Genomic DNA, 19,992 nt, shown 5'->3' on the forward strand with positions numbered 1-19,992 from the left:
TAAATTGCGTATAAAAAAATGTTAATTCGGCAGTGGTTCTTGTTTTTGGGAAAAAGCTCTCTGTGGTAGCCACCGTTCCAACTGCACACTGGGACCAGAAAATAGAACAATATTATTTTCTCAAAGTTGAAGCAGAAACTTTTTTTGTCGAATTCAATTTCGTTTTGACTTATTTTTCAGCTGATGTCAGGTTCAAAATTTGGAGTTAGAATTTTTACTCTCATTTTTTTACACTTATCAATGAAAGCTATTATAATTTTCAGTTATCGTACGACCAAGACTAGAGGGAGAGTTACCCTTTTCAATAAAATCATTTTAAGAATCGTGATACAATTTTATTGGATCTGATCGATTCTTGAAAATTGGTTATAATTTATTGATGAAATCTCTCCCCCCCCCCCCCCCCCTCCCCCTCCCGAGTCGAAATTTTGAGCCTATTTTAAAGGCATTTGACTCCATTTAAGCTTCATATGAGGCCACTTGATACTACAAGTCCTCCTACGCGCTTGAAAATATCGCTCGAATGAATTTTTTCTTTCCCTTGACTGTCACAGCACGGCCTACCTCCTGCACAAAACCTTATTATACTCCTCTGAACCCTGTTCGAGTAGCCCTAAGTCTTATTTTGACTACGTTTGAACCTACAAAGCGCATGTTTGTTTTCTCATTCTCAATACTTGAGTCTTATTCCTTGGCGTGATTTCTGGTGTGGCAAAAATCAGCCAGAGGGCTACGGATTAAGCGCTCTCTCAACAGCGGAGCATCACCTCTATGCCTATAAGACTCCAAATCTTTTCGTTCTCCATCTCCTTCCTTAAAACGGGACACAATAATAACGTCGAAATCATGGTATTATTTAATCAAGGCTTCAGAATTCAGAGCTCGAGTGAGAAATTATCCTGTCATTAACAGCAAAAGATTCTTTTTTAGTAGAATTTTATTAGCAGTAGCTGAATTTTCATTATAACAATAAAGTAAGACATTTGCTAAAAAACGAAAAATGTGAATCCACGAAAGATTTGCCGATGTAACACAAGGTATTTGCTACAGTAACAAATTCATTTGGCTCAGCGAGCAGTCGATGAAAGGTGGCTCAGGCTCAGTGACTGAAATAACTTATTACAAGATGATTTTTAATCCGCAAAAAATAGAATTTCTATTGAAATACTTTTTGTGAAGAGTCTTCGAAAAAAGTTTTTTACATCAATATCAACTCATGCAACATTCTTGTAATGTTCAGCGAAAATTTTATGACTTTAAGATTTAATTTGAAAAAATCAATAATTGCGATCTATTTTCTGGTTTCCTATATGTTTTTCAAACATTTTTCATAGCTTCGTTTGTGGTCATACATCAATGACTTCAGGCGAAAAACAATTCTATAAAATTTACCTTAAAAGTATTGAAAAAATTAAATAAATATAATAAATAAATAAATAATACCAAATAAAGAATGAAAATATTGAATAATATTGTTTCGCATTTCCGGGGATTTATTCTTAAGTTTCAGTTATTTCTTCTAATTTGTCACGTACTGTTTGTGCTTTATTGCTTTTTATCTAAAAAATTACATCATCGGCAAAAGCAATTACAGATGTATTTTTTTTCATTACATAAATTAAAAGTTTTTAATAAATCGCTTCTGAATATGTTAAATAAAATTGATGAGCTTATACGGTTCCTTGTTGTAATATAAGACTTCTTTAATAATTTTAAATGTTTCCGTTGATATGTTTGTACCATTCCATGTAACGAAAGTTTTACTAGAAAATATCATATCCCATATTGTTAATATTCACGATGCTGGAACGATTCTTTTTTTTCAGTTTAAATAATAGACCTTCGAGCCACACCGGATCAAAAGCTTTTTCTAAGTCTAGTACAGTAGCATCTATACTTTGGCTTTTTCTGCTGCTATATTTAGGTCAGGTAATAGTTTATGAACCGCATGTGTGGTCGAATGACGATGTTTGAAACCGAATTGCGAATCAGGGATGATATTGCTCGATATGCAATGGTTTTGTATTTTATTGTTTAAGACAGCTTCGTATATTTTACTAAGGCTGGGTGTTAAGCTGATTGGTCGATAACTAGATGGGTCATTTGGATTTTAGTTCTTTTTTAATATTAGCAATACTTTCGCTTTTTTCCAGTTTGTTTAGAAAGTAATTGTTATTTACAATGCATAGGAAAAAATTGTTTGCTTTTTTATTATTTGATTGATTTTTTGCTGGGTTATTGATTTATTTCGTTTCTTTTGGTTTGTTTTTATTCCATTTGCTAGTATAATATATAGACATTGTCTGTATGATGCTGGATGTCCTCTTTGTTTAAATTACAGTGTTGATATATTTTTGAATTGATTATCACTTCAAATACATTGCTGAGGCTTGATGTTAGATTTATTGGTCTATAGCTTGATGGGTCATTTGAGCTTTTATTTTTTTCAGTATTGGAAAAAAAAATATATCGCCCAACGCGGGGTTCGAACCTGCGCGACCCTGAGATTAAGAGTCTCATTCTCTACTTTTTTTTTTTTATAGGTGTTTATTGTCAAATTTTTCATAACATATTTAATTTTTTTGGATACAACAAAACAGATAAGCAAATCCATTATTTTCTAAATTTATTATATATGTGCTTGTAAGCTTACAAGGCTCATATGTATCAATTCTTTTAATTAACTAATGCTCATTTCTGTAATCTTCTTATAATTATTTATATTATTACTAATAGTAATCCAATTTACGTACTGACAATTTTTTCTATAGCATGAGGAAAATTATTTTTAACTGAAACAAAAGAAACCTCTACATATTTCTCTTTATGTCAGATTAATAACTTATTTAAAATTTTACTATTTTATTTCTAATATCTTGGCTTACAAGATCTAATGACCTTTTAAAAAGTTTTTTTTTCTTATCTATTTATATCATTTAACATAAATCGTTTTTTTCTTTCAATTAATTCATTAATATTTATGGCATTCCTGCTTAACCACCAATATTTTCTGAAATTTAGTCTGTAAAAGTCATTGTAATCTCTTTTAGGTATTGTAATAGATCCATTGAAGTTGTTTATATTATTTTCAAAGTCATTATTCTGCATTGATATCCTTTTATTTGCTTTATTTCATTTCCAATGATATAGTATTGAAATATTATTAGCATTTTGAATTAAACCTTTTTGATCACAATATATAAATGCCTGAGGTGTTATATATCCTTTCATTAATTGTCTTTCAGTAACTCTGTTGTCTTGGATTGTTATATCTCTGATCACTCTATTATTTAATAAATGTAAATTACTAAAATAATCTCTAGTTAATTTTATTGTAAAAGAATCGATTATTCTTGGTATATTGGCCATATTGTAAATTATTTTATTTTCCATAAAGTGTTTGTAATCAGAATGAGCAGATCTATTCATGTGTAAACAAGTTCTTAAGCATTTTCTCTCAAATCTCCTTATCTGTTCAAACATTGTATTATTAGTATTCCACCAAATTGGAGCAGCATATGTTATTATCGGTCTTATTAGTAGCATATATAATATTATTTTTGTTTTATTCGATAAATGCTTGTTGAAAAAAATGGCACAATTTGCTTGAAATGCTTTTTTAGCTTTTACTGACTGATTTTTTAAATGAATATTTCCTTTGAGTAAGTAATCTAAATGCATTCCTAGATATTTTACTTCTTTTTTATGCGGTATGTTTTGTTTTAAATATTTGTTCCAGGTATTTTTGTTTTTATTTGGAAATTAGTTATTCCAATTTTATTCTAAGATGATAATTGATATCTAGGTTTTCTAAATAAGATTGTTTCACATTTTTGTGGATTTATTCTTAGATTCCAATTACAATAATATTTATTAATTTTTCAGTTCTTTTTTCCAATTTATTTTGTACTGTAGTTGCTTCATTACTTTTTGTGTAAACTATTACGTCATCTGCAAATGCAATTGCTGATGTATCTTCTCCATTATTTAATTTAAATGCGTTTAATAAATCGCATGTAAAGATGTTAAAAAGAATTGGAGAGTTTACAGTTCCTTGTTGTAATCCTTCTTCAATTATAAATGTTTTTGTAGATATATTCATTCCATCCCAAGTTACAAATGTTTTTTTTTAAATCATATCCCGTATAGTTAATATAAGCTATTCAGGAAATTTTTTTCTTACTAGTTTATATTATATAAAAGGCCATCCAACCAAACTGAATCAAATGCTTTCTCCAAATCTAACAAAGCTGCTCCAACTATTTGACTATTTCCTACCCATATATTTAAGTCAGATAATAGCTTGTGTATTGCGTTTGTGGTTGAATGTCGGTGTTTGAAACCGAATTGATTGTTTGGCATTACCGATTGCGTAAAACAGTGATTATTTATTTTGTTGTTTATAATTGCTTCGTATACTTTACTTAGATTTGGAGTAAGACTGATTGGCCTATGACTTGTCGGATTATTTGGGTTTTTGTTTTTTTCAATATTGGAAAAAAAAAATATCGCCCAACGCGGGGCTCGAACCCGCGACCCTGAGATTAAGAGTCTCATGCTCTACCGACTGAGCTAGCCGGGCATGTAGTACCGGGGCAGCATTAGAACTACTTTAATCTAATATAAAAGTCTTAAATTTTATAATTCAAATAGATTTCTGTTATTCACAAAAATAAATGATTTAAAATGTAAAAAGTAAAAATTTATGTTGATTTGTCACAATTCTTAATATATTTAGATACTTTTGAACGGTTGAATCCCAATTTGAACTTGGAACCCGCGGCAGACTTTTCATAACACCGATAAAGTAGAAAATATGTTATCGTATGTCGGGGAAATAGGTGCTCCATTGCTTACGAAAATAGTTTTATTCAGCGGTTTTGAACAATGGAAAAAAATTCAGAAAACTTGCTTAAGCACTAAAAGTACCGAAAATGTTTTAAAATACTTGTCGTCGAGATGTTACCGTGAGTTGTTTTTTAAACTCTGTAATTTTAGGAAAAGTACTTTTACTATTTACTAATAAAATGTGTGTCTGTTGGAGTTTCAAGAACCAGAGACAGTTGATTTTATCTCAACCTCGAAACTAAACTGACTGATTTGAGAATATCGTGGTTGGATCATGTATGATAGTAAAACCGTTCCGCTAGCGGAATCGATGATGAAAAAATAAACAACGTTTCATGACTACTCCAATCATTGAATAAACGGAATATAAAAGATTTATTAGTACAACATCTTCCATTTACACACTTCCAGCGAATCCATAATTCTAATTTTTTTGTATATAAGGATTTGCAGAGACATTCTTAAATTATTTTGGACGAAACTTCAGAACGTGAAATCTTCTCAACAATTCTGAACTCGTACAGCCAGGGGTACGAAATTAGAGCTCTCCTAACATCTACGGTGCAATGGGATTAGAACTTTTTTTAATATTAAGAAAACATGCTCCGTTCGAAGCATTGTTTTGTCCACTAAGCACAACACACGCGAGACCGTTAACGGCCATACTTTCCCACAATTTGCCAAACCAGTTATCCAATGATTTGCAATTCTTTGCCATTTTTTCTTCATTTCCTTCTTCAATTTGTGTCATTCTCACATGACAAAAAGTTAAAGCATGTTCCATTGCGATTTCACAGGAACGCTTCACCGTATGTTTATTAGTTTCAGTCACCACGAGACGAAGCTACAAAAAAAGAAAGATGAATATTTATTTCAAGATCAACTTGAGAATATGAGAGATGCCACAAATAAATTTTCGTCAAACTTATGTCGTATAGTGAACACGAGCTGAAAAAACATTTTCTTTGAACAAAAATGTAAGGCGATGAAAAAATTTCATGAAACGACGTTGAATGCCTCTTCTAGTGTACTCAGTAAATTAGATAAAGTGCCAAAAAAAATACCTGATCCTTCTGGTCGAAATTTTCATCGTCCATAATACTGAGCGAAGAATTCTTCAAATATTTTGAATATTCGTTCATAATTTCGTTATTCGCGACGATTGCAGCGGTTTTTTGTTCTTGCGTAACATGTTTAAAGAGAGAAACTCCAAAATTGTAACGTTCGGCTTTGGCTTTCTCTTTATCTTCTTTTTTCCTATCGATCCTCGTATGTGCTGCTTCAATGTTCTTTTGGCAGATAAGAACAGCGTCGCCGAAATCAACGCTGTTTGCCAATTTAAGCTTAGCGAGCTTCAACGATGTTTGCGAATCCTCGGTTGAGCAGTGCCCTGCTTTACCGGCAGACTGAATTTTTTCATTCAAAAATTCATGTGCCAAAATTTTCAATTTTGTCTTGCGATACCTAGACAACACATTTTTTTCATAGTTGAATGTTTCAAAAAAATTATAATTCGTTGACTTTCTTTAAATAAAAATCGATCGAAACGCATAATTTACCTGTCACCTGATAAATTAAAAATGACTGAAGTATCGATGACATACGGATGCATCATTTTAAGACTGTGAAGATCAGAATTTAAACTCTGACCAACAAGAATGGCATCAGGGGGCAATAATTCTCGTAATTTGTTCTGAACATCTTCCAATCTCGTTGTAACACCTTCAAGTTTTTCTTTCGTGATACCGCTGTACCGCGTTAAGTAATCGGTGATATTGTTTTCAGGCTTGACTAAACTATCATAAACAATCTGTTGAAAAACAAACAAAAATGCCAATTATTTTTTCTTATAAATTCACTTTCTAAAAAATAAACACTCATGTTGGTGGAGGAATATTTTCAAATCGAAAGTAATCAAAAAGTTCTCTAAAAGATTACTGAAAGCAAAAAATACTTGAAATATATTTCCATTATGGATCAGAACCAGTCAATTTTCCACGAAATCAGACTGAGTTTCAAGTTCAACGTGGTCGTATTGATTGAAAAAAGAAACAAGTTGATGAATAGGACTTTTTGTAAATTATAAATCAATTAAGTAATAATGTCAATTGCCATTTCAAACTTACTTCCATTTTTTCATTTACTAAAGATATCCTAGTGAGTTCGAGAAGACCAGTGGTGGTCCGACACATTTCACAATCGAGACCAAACATCGGAGATTTTGCACAAGCTTCGATGTATTCGTCTTTCGTCAGAACGTAATCGCCATATTTTTTTGCAAGGACACCCTGAAGTGGTAAAGGATAATTTTCTTCCACCATTTGCCATGGGGAGAGTAGCAATTGAGTTCTTGAAAATTTATCTGATGGTGGTAGAAAAATGAGCTCTTCCCTCGTTAATTCTCTGCCGTTTTCAGCAACTGCCGAGCGCATCGGAAATACGCTTTTCAATAACCTCACGATGTCACCTGTGCTTTGCATTGCAGCATCTAATGATCCATAACCTGTTAACAATCAATCATAAGAGAAAAATATATTTTGTATCACTGGAATTAAATATATTTTTTATTTCGTTGTTATATGTGAATGTGGTAATAATGTGATCATCATTACGTCTTATTAATCCATCACACTGAGAACCGGTCAACGGAACTGTAGCGATTTCTTCGATAACCGACCCTCCGTACGCTGCAGGTGTAACCATCTCGACACGAAAATCCAATTTCGATGTAATATTGGTGAAGATAGATTCATGTGATAAGTAGTCGTATATTGAGAAACCCTCGACGACAAACACTACTGTATGCGTAATCTATAGGATATCAAGAAACAAAATATTGCATGTAATCAAAGTGAATGTTTCAAGAATATACTTTTAAATTAAAATGTTCTCTCACGGGCTTTTCTATAAACGTAAAATATATTTATTGTTTTCTGAATTTTCATGTGAATAGTAAAAATTGATCGTGCATACCCGGGGCTTTGACAACAGCTTGAGGTCAAGTATGAACAAAAAAATGATAAGAATAATGTGAGATTAATGGCACTGATGTTTAGTAAGAAAGTTTGGTATTGCAACACCACGTTCTATGACAACGCGATTGTAGTATCTTCGATAAATGAGGTACTCACAAACAGAAAGAATTGATTATAATTGATGCGAATATTCTAATAAAATTAAGTTCAAATTTCACCTTATTGAATTTCTCCAAATGGCACCATCGTGCAGGTAAATAGGGTGAGAAGTGTCCAAGCAACGAATACATGAGCAAGTGCTGAACATCTCTAAGAAATATTGGAATGCGATCTGCCTCGGAAACAATAGCCAGACTCGCACTTTCACCAAAGCCTTTTAAGCGAAATCTTGGTATTACTCGCAATTTTTGTTTGCGTTCTTTCAGTTGTTGTTTCAGTTTCATGTACTCCTCTCCGTTGAGCCTATGAATCAAACATATATTATGGTAATTTGTTGAAACACAATATTCTTTGGCAAAATCTAGTCGCATTTCCATAATATTTCTTTTGCCTTATTCAGAATGAAAAAAAAATTCTTGTGAGGTTGCAGCTTTTATTAAAAAGGTTCCATGTATACCGAGGTTTTTTTGTCGCTGATACTTCCATTGATTCAGGATTTTCAGTGTTCTTATCATCATTCACATTTTCTGTTTCAGAGTGACCAGATATAGCTGGACAAACTCGCTTACGAGTAGATGCGTCATTGCTCAATGAGCCCTGCGAGCTCTGAAGTTCTTCATTGTTTTCCACACCACTGGAGCTTCTTGAACCAAACTCTCTTGCTGCTCTCTCATCATCATTTAATTTTGTTAATTCTATCAGAGCTGCCATTTTCTTATGTTTCCTTTCCATTCTCCGCTGCTGTTTATCTTTGAGAATCTTCATATTTCTGCATTCCTTTCCTAATCTCTAGGCTAAACTATACATCCAATATCTGAAAAAAATATAGACATTAGCGTACGTTGCTTAAAATTTATAAATAATTCTAAAGTTTGAATCTACATTTCTCTAGGATTATTCATTAATTTTTCAAAGAATTATTATTATGGAGAGTAATTAATCTTTTTTCTTGTCTTTTTATCAGAAATTGAAGTAAGTCGACAAAATAAGTTCCATTGATTCGTGTAACTACAGAACTAAGAAACCAGAAATACAACTTGTTGTATTCAAATTAAATAATTTAGCAAAGTTTTTACAAAAGAGATGAACATAATGTGAAGTATTTTGATCCTTTAAGGAAAAATTAAAGGTAATTTATTAAGTTAAATAACGTAATTAGTTATTTGCGGTTTTTGATGAATTATTACTAATGTATCCAGTTTCTTATAGACATTCACGAGGATTGTAATGATTAAAACTCGGATGTTTACAGAATATGTCAAGTATTTGAAACTCACTTATTATTGTTGTTACAAACTTAACGAATTAATCGAGAAAATCTACGTGACGATAAACAAAACTAATCCATTTTTGAAGGTTTACGTTGATAAGCAATCAAAAAAACGATGAATTTCCGAGCGCACATGTCACGAACGTTTGATTACAAATCTCAAATTTTCGAGGTTATGCGGTCGGGCGTCCTGATTTTCCCCACTTTACAAAACAATTAATCTACTATCTCGTATTGAAATTAAAGCAAATCTTTGATAAAATCAACAATAAATCTGTTTTATAATTGGTAGCCAACGGAAAATAATTTTTTTATGTTTATAAATATAATAATGTGAACATATATTATGTGAGTATTTTTATACTGTATTTTGGTCTACCTCATTTCAATTTTATTTTTGATAGATCTTATCTGTGCACAAACAGTTCTGAACGTTCTGAAGTTACCCTGATTCCGAATTGTGTGTGCAACTCATCGCTCCCTCTAAACATCGCATATATCAGAACATGCCTTATATGTTTTATATTACTGGTTTTACCTGCAGTCTGCAGACCGTTGACTGGACACTAGCGGACGCTGCGCTCCAAAAGAGATAGTCTAGCGAGGGAAAGCTGTCTCTGTCGGTATAGTCCAAAGAGAAACGATTACCTGATGATCGAACAGCAAGAACTATCTAATCAGACTCACAGATATGGAAGTGTTGCACGCCGGAAAAAGATTTTCTGTTCAGACCGTACAATAACAAATTTCCACGCGCACATGCATGTGCGAATCGCATATAAAATAAAAAGATGAAAATAGGCCCTGCTACGTTTTCTCGGTCAAAGCGTGGTCGGAGACGTCGGAGCACATGGGGCTCCAACAGAATCTAATGTGAGTGCACGTAAGTATAATATTACTTCAGTTCCTTCATTCCAATGGGTGCGTTCGACTGGTTTAACTTGTTGGGCACTTGTGACGTTGCTTGTGACACCCTTGCCACCATCGAACAGTAAACTACGCCATGACGCAAAGCGTACCAATTACCTAAAAACCCTTATTTTATCGATAAGACCCGCCGCCAATCGAATGGAAAATAATTTGGCGCCATGATTGCATAAGCATATTTTTTCCATTTTTAACTCCCGACTGCCCGCAGGGCTAAAAAGACGGGAGTTATGCGTTTCACTGCGATCAGCTGATCAGGGATATTTTCATTGTCGTCAGTTCTTAGGTTAACACGTCGCGAACTGCTCATTAATGAAAACGACGATGATTTTGTTCCCACTAATATAAGAGTTTAATCATCTCACTTTAAACGAAGTGGTGTAGGAAAAATATCGCAAATAAATAATAAATAAGATTACTCTCCCAGTGATTATTGAGGCTGAAAATTATCCCCATTTTTTCTAAAATATAATGAGCTCCAAATAAAAGTACATTAGCATTCCAGAAAATTAGCTAGTAAACCTTTTGAAAATATTCCCTTAAAAATTGATTCGTATGATAGAGAAATTACGACTTTAGCGGATTATACTTTTTTCGACCGATGCCTGATCGTACAATCCGTTAGGGGAGTTGTACTTGTTTACTCGAAAAGTACAACACGAGAAAAGTCGCGATTTATGAGCGGAGGAGGACTTTTGGGGGGGCCACCATAAAAAACAAATGTCGCCCCAAAATGAGGCATCCTATTATTCATACTAAATTTGTGGATCCTTAGATTCGAATACTTTATTAAATTGTCACGTTTATTTGAAAAAAAATCATAATAAAATGGTAGTTTTTTTTTTAATCTACTACAAAGAAATAGGATCACAGGTGAACTCGAATATTGTTGAATTTTCCAATGCCGTGCTTCATATCCCTCGGTGCGACGGAGAAAAATGCTGCTGTGTAACGTCAATGTGAAACCTGCCCATTCATCGTAAATGCTCGTTCAAATCATCGTAAAGAAGCAAATACAGTGAAATATGATGCCGACGCTCGAATAACCTTAAGAATATGGATTTACAAGATTAGAAATGATTTAACAATTGAAAACATTCAACCAGTTACCGTGAAGAATTTTCGTTATATATTACCACTCCAAAATTTTCTAGGGACAAATCATACAGCTTGCCAGCTGTAAGTTTCAGAGGCTTGAGGGTGCGAAGCATGATGAAATTGAAAAGTACCTTACTTCTTGCTGACAAGGAATACCATTCGCTAGAATAGCTAGAATTTGATATGATTGTGATATAACTGATCGATCAGTAAGGAACACAGTGTTCGTAAATGTGTATTACTCACACGGAATCCCGGAAAATGACACTTTGATCAAGCAACTTTTGACCCGGCCAACTGTTGTAGAAGATGTGGAAAAACTGAGCGAGATTGAATTGGATCATTCTCAACATCTCGTCGGTTTCGCCAAATTTTATTAGTAGCTAATAAGAATGGTAAAGTGTGGTTGAAATATGAGAGTTGTTGGATAACAAATTTCACTATTCGACTACTCAACAGTAATTTTTCAACCGCAACAATGATCGTTTCGATATATTTTGGTGCACTGAACTCGATTTATGTCGCTAAAATTGTTTATTGTGTCATGTTTTTCGAAAAATTGCAATCGTGCCTTGACATATCAACGAGTCGCAGGGGAAGTCTCATTTCAAGACCTGAGCGGACAAGACAGATCCAAATTGGATTCTGAATGAGCTTTTCTCTTCTGGCTCACAATGAACAACGAGAATTCAATTTGATTTTGACGTGTCCGCCTTAAACCCAAGTTCCAATTGGGACTTATGACTTTTTCAAAAACTTGCTGAACTTGTGAGTGGACAATAGTGTCATCAACTAATATTGTGCGTTACTCATGAAAGTTCAATTTATGCATCAGCATCTCGTGTAACTATTGATAGCGTTTCATAATGACTCTCTTAATGGGATTTATAGTTTTAGCACCCACAATTAAAAGGCTCACGCAGCACGAAAAAATATTTTGAAAAAACGCTACTTTTTTGAGCCTCCAGAAATATTGAAAAATTGCTCGATGCTTTGCTTCATTGAACAACTTACCTGGACAGCAGACATGCTCAACAGTACCATGCTTACTATGGTTTGAATCATGAACGACATCGAATACGATCTTTCAACCAAGTCGACGTATCTTCGTGGATAGAATGAAAAAAAAGTATTTTTACTATCCTTATGAGTTTGTCATACAAATATACCAAAACTGTGAAAGTATATTTCCAATAAAGTTGAGGTAAAAAAATCTGATGTTTTACATTATCGTGATATTTGTAAATTTCGCTCTCGAACCTGTCTCCACAAATGCGCGCAAGTATTATTTTGAAGTCGACTCTAGATACCGTTGTAGCCGAAGCAATTTGTTTTTCATTCTAGCGTTGAGTATTAACGCAATGGACAACTATCACGGTTCGAGAAATTATATAAAAGCATTTTTTTATCCAACGTATAATGTGCCATGTGAAATTACATAATTTGATTTTCATGTGACATGAAACTTTTGTAGCTTTGCACTTAAAAAAAATTGCAAGGTTTTTAAATTATACAAACTCTGCAGCGTGGAAATGTTGCTCGATACATCGTACAAGTTCCTCGTAACATGGGTCATCGTATCTCGACGGACCGTCTTGAGTATTCCGGATTTTAATTAAGTTTTCGAATCGATGCCTACAAAATGAATATTGAGAACTCACGACTGAGCTTGGCGCAGGGAAAAATAGTTGAAAGTAACTTAATAATAACCAACAGTTAATTACCCTGTAACTGCAAGTATTCCACACACATGTTGAATGTAAGTCATGAACATAGCGTCAGCTGCGGCAACAACTAAAACCGTTATTATCGTTCCTATGTACGTGTGGCACATAATCGGATAAAAATATTCCTCAGGATCTACGAAATATTCTGTCCGATAAAGATGAGTGCGTGGACGACTTTCGTTTAGTGGTAAAATTACGTCGAGTATCGCCGGCATCAACGGTATCGTTAGATAAATCATTACAGTTCCGTACATGTATACTAAAATATCGAATTCCATTATTCACATTAATGATGGAATAAATACTTGAAAAATCATAGCAAGATGAATACGAAGTTAAATACGAGGGTAATACACTAATTGCGGAACAGTGTCGTTAATAGACACCATTTTTAAATGAATTTTGCAAAATATCTTCTTCAAAATAAATTTACAAAAATAACTTTTCTTCGTAACAACTCATGAATAACAATCTGATTTAAAATGTTTGAAGAGTAATGCCATTTTGTCCAAAAGTTGGTTACATAGTTATTCGTTGTCAAACTAAACCGGAAGTAATGTTTTCGTGTTTACAGAATCGACCAAGCGGGAAACCTGAATCCATCACGGTTAAGCCCGCGCCGGATAGTGGTTCCCATCAGAAACTCGGATTCTAAGAATGACAATTTTTGACCACATTCAGCTGGTAATTTTTACTAGATCTTTGTGATCGGAACGAGCCACTATAGCTGACCAGTTAGTATCGACATCCCTGACGTTTGGTCTTTAAGGCCAGGCCACAGCCTAATATTTTAACAATATGGAGTCGGAAATGCACATTAAAGTACATTAAAATCAAACGACATGAATGGGTGTGTGGCCAGTCGATGGCTCTGACGATCAACAATATAAAGCGGCCTCGGATACGAAAAGGAAACTTAGGGGACATTTAACTTGGACGCTGATAACTTACTTTTCGTCTAACTTAGCGACCTTGGCGTTGTAAACACTCACAACGCTACCAGCGGAGCGTTTAAGTGCGCTCACTCCAAGTCGAACGCATTTTAGGTTCCAAACCCGTCAACCCTGTCAAAACGTCCAAGTTAAATGGGCCCATATATTTCGTGTCTGCTCAACCATGCACTGAGTGGGAAGCAGTTTTTTTGAATTTCAGATAATCACGGAACCTCAGCCAAAACAGCCATCCGTACCAGCCAGATTTTTCAGTTTCTCTTGGCTTCCATCCAACGACCAAGTTGGTACCAGCATGATAGTACGAGGTTGGTTGTTCCGATCGGAGCGACCACATACCCCGAATCAGAATGACTAGTATAGACGTAGAACCCATAATAGATTCCACCTTTCATAAACTAATCAAAGCAATCACTAAGCAGCTCTACACGGAGAGACTTTTATACGAATATTTCAGATGAATTTGCTAGAAAAATTTGCTATGTTTTATAGCAGCGCTGTTCTATATCACAATTCTATTACATTTCACCAGAGTGCATAGTAATTTTGTTGCCGAAAGCAGTTCTTTCAAATTTTCCTATGTACGACAGGCGAAATTTCGGTCTGTAACATTCTTACATCGAACGATGTATCTGAATGTCACTCGTGTCTTTGGCGAAATGCTAAAAATTGGTGAATTGGACTGGACAAAGGCGCTTGAAATTTTACTATGTGCCACTGGTTAATTTTCATGTTTATACTCGCAACGCCTCAAATAATTGGTGGGTGCATTAACCCTACACCTCATGTGCCTTTTTCATACCCTCAACCTCATGACCGGGGTTTGAACGCACCCCACTCCTTTTCTGCTTATATAAATCCGGTCCTACGATGCTAAACTGACTTTATCCTACACCATTTTCTTCGTTTTTTTATAACGAAAAGAATGATGTACGATAAAACTAATTTCAATTGAATTTATATATAAAAAAATCGGTTGATAATCAGTCGATAATGTCGCTTGTTAGGACGGGAGCGTAGTTTGAAGTTCGCGTGGGGTGTGCTCACACCCCAGTCATGCGTTCTAGGGTTAATTTTGCTATGTTATTGAGCAAAATTCAGTGTGCTGGTAAAAGGGAAAATACGAAACTATGCAATTTTTCGTGTAACACAGAGAAACGACTGCTATGTTATCTCCTAATTTTTCATCAAATCATTCCATTATTTACTATGTTTTTGATCAAAATTCGCTCGGTGTTCATTTTTGATATAGTACACTGCGTTATTTACTATGAACTGTGGTAATGGTTCCCCAAACTTTTGCATTATTTGACACACTCTGTAGCGATTATTATTATAATATCAACGTGGTCCGACGTTGCTATAAAAACATAGTAATTTTTGCTATAAAAGTCTGTCCGTGTACGTTCAAAATATACTGATCTCGAAATACGTCAAATTTGGCTCAAAACATGCATCATTGATTACGAATAGTGGGTCAACTTTTGTACGAAAACGACCAGCCTAAACTTCGACCTGAAGAGACCTGTCACAAAAACTGCTATAGAGGAGGAGAGGAGCAGGCAAATTATCAAGCAACGGCTAAGGGCATCAGGCAAAGCCCTTGGCCACATGCTTCTCTCCCGCTGCAGCGGCAAACACGTGTCTGACGAAACACTGATTTTTAATTCGCTAAGGATTTTCATTAGGATAAGGAAGTGCCGGAGGACTTTTCGGTTCAGAATGATCAGATGGACAAAGACCATATCATGTTCTACGAAGGAAAGTTGTGAAGTATGAATTTTAAAAAATTTCAGCGTTATTTGAGTGGTCAGAGTTCATCACACAACAGCCAGATCTATACTAAATGAATTTTTTCAAACATAACTGTGATTCATCACAATGATTGCATTAATAGATACGTCTTATTGGAATTTATCAACAATTCTGTTCCGTTTTTTTTTTCACCTATATATATTAGACTGAGTTTCCGCCCTTGCTCGGAATACGTCGCAAGAATCTTGATTTCATCCTCTCGTTTTAAGCTCGACCAATCAGTTTTGATCTGCTCCAAGAGTTTCTTCATCTGTGAGCAGAGTTCCCCGTGCGAGAAAGAATGAGGAATTTATTTGATCGATTATTGCATGACTCACCTTATCACGATTTATGATGCAATTTAGTGACTTAACGCATGAATTAAATTGAACCCCCATCGGTGTCAGGCACTCTATCATCACGTCCAAGTCGCCCCAAACTTCGATCAATTTTATGCCCTTTTGTTTTTTATCGCCGTTGGAAATCAACGATGTAGATATCGATGAACGTATTATTGATAAATATAAACTAATTGAAGACAATATGGACGCAATACCTGAGTTAACATAACTGTCATAACACTTATATGAAACAATATCTGTTGTATTTTTTGACTCCTGCGCTCTTGATAAGGCCACTGCCCCACCAATCGTAAAGTTTTTACATTGATGCGATAAAAACGACCCTGAGGTATATCCATGACTGATGAAGAACTACTGTGATATTAGTGGCTCAACGTCACTGATGTATACTAATCAAATATTCTCTCTGTCTGCACGGGAGAACCCTCTGTTTCTTTCAACTAAGTGTAGTAGGATTGATTGAGTTGCAATCACAAAAAGTTTCATCACGTTTACAGACAGTTTAAGCGTATATTCATTCGTTTGTCATTGCTGTAATGTACATTCTTCCTACAGAATTTTTAATCATTACCTTTACCTTGACGTACGATTCGAGGAGCTAATAGATTTTTTAACAGCACTTCACATTATAAATTCATTTTGCATCAGCGTCGGTGCAATAATGCTGTGAATTCGTACGATAGGTATTTTTTACTCGTATTCTTAGTGAGTGACGTTTCAATGAAAGATATTGTAATTTTGACTATTCACCTTCCTCCTATCGAGTTGTTAAGTTATTTTTTCTTGTCCAATTTGCGAATCTTTCGAAATATGTTGTTCCATATACTGTTAGCATTGGTAAAAGTAGTGCTTAAAGAATCTATATTCGAATGTGACTTTTGGCAACATGTATTCGCCATTATATATTATATTTATCAACCATTTAAGATTTGTATTAAGATGCAAGAATTCTTAGTATCTTTATGAAATTTACAAGGGTTTCTTTAGAAAACTTTGAGACAAATTGAATAGTGATAACGATTTTTACTGAAATCTTTTCTTTTTTAGAATGCCATCAGCACACCAAGCTGATGGCTTTTCACTCAGAGCAGATTTCTACTCCTAAGTAATAAAACAAAACATTTTTTTTTTCAATTGTCACTCACGTTCTTCACTCTCTATACCAAGCCTGAGGTACGGTGAGTTATTCTCGCGTCTATAATTCGTTTCAAGATATTATTTTAAATTCTGTTATTTCTTATTTGCTCAGTTTTCGACCCATTTCTTCAGACAGTTTATTATTATATATTCATATTTTATGCACAGGAATTATTGTTTTTTATTAATTAAGGTTCCTTTGTATTTTAGTAGTGTTAAATTTTTAAAATTATTTTCTATTCAATCACTTTGTGTTCGATGCACCTTATTCAACTTATTTGAACGTTTCTTATGAGGTTGAGCTTTCTTTATAATAATTTTTCTTATTGAAAAATAAATATACAAAAGAGTTGAGCCTTGGGAGCACATAACTCATCTGGCTCGGCTTTTACATTAGGGAGCTTGAAAACGGGGTTTTTGAGGGGACAGTAGTGAGAGCGCTCTTTCACAGCGGCCAAGTCTGGAAGTAAAAGTTTATCCTACGAAACTCGGCCAAGCCTGCAGATTCTGCTCTACTGCAAACGGTCGATATAACAGGCTCATCCTACGCAATTCAGCAGAGTTGACATATTTTCCATCCATTTTTCGCGTTATATTTTTTAATAACTTCTCTAATTGAAATGAATACTTGAAAAAAATACGAATGATCCCTCACCGAAGGAGACGGCGAATCTTCACCATGATCAAACCCGTTGAAGTCCCAGATCGACCGAATATTTCGTCGCCCACTATACTGTTATTGCTGGCTTCATATTCAAGTCATGCTCTCCCTGCAAGGGAAACAAAAATAAATGATGTTGACAGTGAAATTAGCGAAAAAAATTGTTTTTTCAATATCATTTACAATCATTCGTATATATAATTACACATAATTTTATTTCACAAGTGCAAGTCAGTAGACCAATGGAAGTAGCGAGACGAAAAAGGCAAATGATCGAAAAAAATTGTCACTTGATCCAGTTTTGCTTTTTTGCAGTAGCATTTAGAGACTTTTTTTCTGCAATCAACGACCGACGACAAATGAACGAATTGGAAACGAACAAGACCAAAGTCATTTACGTAATGTCATTTTCAAACTCTCTCAGTTCTGTTTTAGTGTTGTTTATTCCATCTTTGGAAGAAGAATGGCAAACTAGCAAAAATAAAGTTACTGCAGAGTCAAAGGCACAGATACATTCGAGCGGTGCTAAAATAATACCCAAAAAAATGACGTTCTTCAAAAGCAGTACAAGCTGCCAACATCGCTTTAAGGTTTACTTTTCTATAGTCGAAAATAAAAGGCTGTGTCAAATTGGAACGCGAAACTCGGATTTTGGCCTTATGGAAGTTCATCCGTAGAATAAAACTTCGTGCATATTTATATAATTTTAGTAGCAAATTCTTAGCTCCGACGAGATGCATGGATATGTAGCGAACTTGGTGAAAGTGAGAACAAGCAACAAAAAGATCACTCATCCATGTACGCGAGTCGGGCCATTGAAGCTAAGAGACCACATCGATGAGATGTCCGGAGATTTAAGCTGAAATAGAAATTTTCTTGGAAATTTTTTCCACTATATCCGCTGTGTACGAAGCTTTTTTATTATATCCTTGACGTGCATTCTCTCAAGGAGACAACGTTAAATTAAAAGTACTGTTCTTTCCTTGTAACGGGTTTCTGGAAGACTCACCTCTGCTTGATGTACAAGTGGCTAAGTTTCAGAGCAGGGAAAATGAGCTTATAACGACATAAATATTCGATAAATTTTTTCGAACGTTTGTCATAATCGATTAATTTTCGTACTGCTCAACAAACTTCTCGTCTTTTCAATTTGTATTTTAGGATATGAACTTTGAAAATGATTATAAAAAATACAAAATTTAATGTCGCTCTTCAGGATTTGTGGTATTGTAATAGTGGAATTCTTGAATCGATCCACTTCCTTGGAGTGAAATAAAAACAGAAAATTATTGCAACTAGTTTGTCACTGGAAAAAAATATTAGGAAAACTTGATATTCGGAGGAAGTGTGCAAACAAAATCTTGAAGTTGATAACTTTCGTATTATCACACATTTGAATGTTGCAACAAAAAAAATTAGTGGTTGGTTTTTCTTTAAGGTGTACGCGCGTGAAGACGTCACTGTTGCAACCTCGGGCGATATATCGACGTTTTCCCTCCTGTAGCACAATCTATGGAACGTTGTCAGACATTTTGTCAATGTTGTTACTTTCCTCCCGAATGATATAGTTGCGAAATTATCGGTGGCATTTCTTCATTCAGGAACCCGGCGGTTATTGCGCGACTTAGAAGATTGTATATGTTGTTCCATTTGCATAACTCATTCGGTACCAAAGGAATGTACAGGGTGTCCCGAAGAATAATGTGAAGGCGACGCAGAAAGGTGAAGAATCTATAACCCAATCAGAGTGATCCTCACAAATAGGAGACAATTTTTTATTGTTTAGGAGTTATGACTGTGCGCGCATGAATGACTGTGTTAAACGCTCGAATTTTATACCAGATCAGTTATTATTTCTTGGGACACCCAGTACGCGTGCATTTATTTTTAACTCACCTGCAGTATTCGAGTACTTTTTTCCTTTGAGCAATATGAAATTATGCACAACAATAAGTAAGAATGCTATTGGCACATTCGTATTTGACAAATATTTAAAGAAGATGATGCGTTACTTGTGATTTAAAAAAGCAACTGAACTTTTTTACTCTTTCGATGATCAAAGAAACGATTAAAATTTATTCTCG

The 19,992-nt window shown here is 34.5% G+C and overlaps 2 protein-coding genes and 1 non-coding gene across 5 annotated transcripts; all 3 read right to left on the reverse strand.

Moving 5' to 3' along the window:
- Positions 1-4,509: 4,509 nt before the first annotated feature.
- Positions 4,510-4,582, reverse strand: TRNAK-CUU (transfer RNA lysine (anticodon CUU)). The gene has a single exon. It is a non-coding gene; the product is annotated as a tRNA-Lys (tRNA).
- A 617-nt stretch (positions 4,583-5,199) lies between these two features.
- Positions 5,200-10,090, reverse strand: Rexo5 (RNA exonuclease 5). 3 transcript variants are annotated; one of them, XM_043426268.1, is made up of 8 exons: positions 9,791-10,090; positions 8,440-8,796; positions 8,042-8,285; positions 7,461-7,659; positions 6,975-7,351; positions 6,408-6,658; positions 5,913-6,312; positions 5,200-5,692 (listed from the first exon to the last, which is right to left on the reverse strand). In XM_043426268.1, exons 2-8 carry the CDS (start codon positions 8,745-8,747, stop codon positions 5,405-5,407), a joined length of 2,067 nt encoding a protein of 688 aa, XP_043282203.1. In that variant the 5' UTR covers positions 8,748-8,796; positions 9,791-10,090; the 3' UTR covers positions 5,200-5,404. The 3 variants fall into 3 exon arrangements, with proteins under 3 accessions (XP_043282203.1, XP_043282190.1, XP_043282197.1); XM_043426255.1 differs by lacking the exon at positions 9,791-10,090 and adding an exon at positions 9,632-9,768; XM_043426262.1 differs by lacking the exon at positions 9,791-10,090 and adding an exon at positions 9,260-9,605.
- An 853-nt stretch (positions 10,091-10,943) lies between these two features.
- Positions 10,944-16,448, reverse strand: LOC122407879 (odorant receptor Or2-like). The gene is made up of 9 exons (XM_043414354.1): positions 16,298-16,448; positions 16,087-16,229; positions 15,902-16,019; positions 13,002-13,263; positions 12,796-12,912; positions 12,292-12,382; positions 11,524-11,660; positions 11,316-11,448; positions 10,944-11,226 (listed from the first exon to the last, which is right to left on the reverse strand). Exons 1-9 carry the CDS (start codon positions 16,446-16,448, stop codon positions 11,176-11,178), a joined length of 1,203 nt encoding a protein of 400 aa, XP_043270289.1. The 3' UTR covers positions 10,944-11,175.
- Between the last annotated feature and the right edge of the window lie 3,544 nt (positions 16,449-19,992).

Source organism: Venturia canescens, chromosome 1 (genome assembly GCF_019457755.1).
Source record: "Venturia canescens isolate UGA chromosome 1, ASM1945775v1, whole genome shotgun sequence".
NCBI lineage: Eukaryota > Metazoa > Arthropoda > Insecta > Hymenoptera > Ichneumonidae > Venturia > Venturia canescens.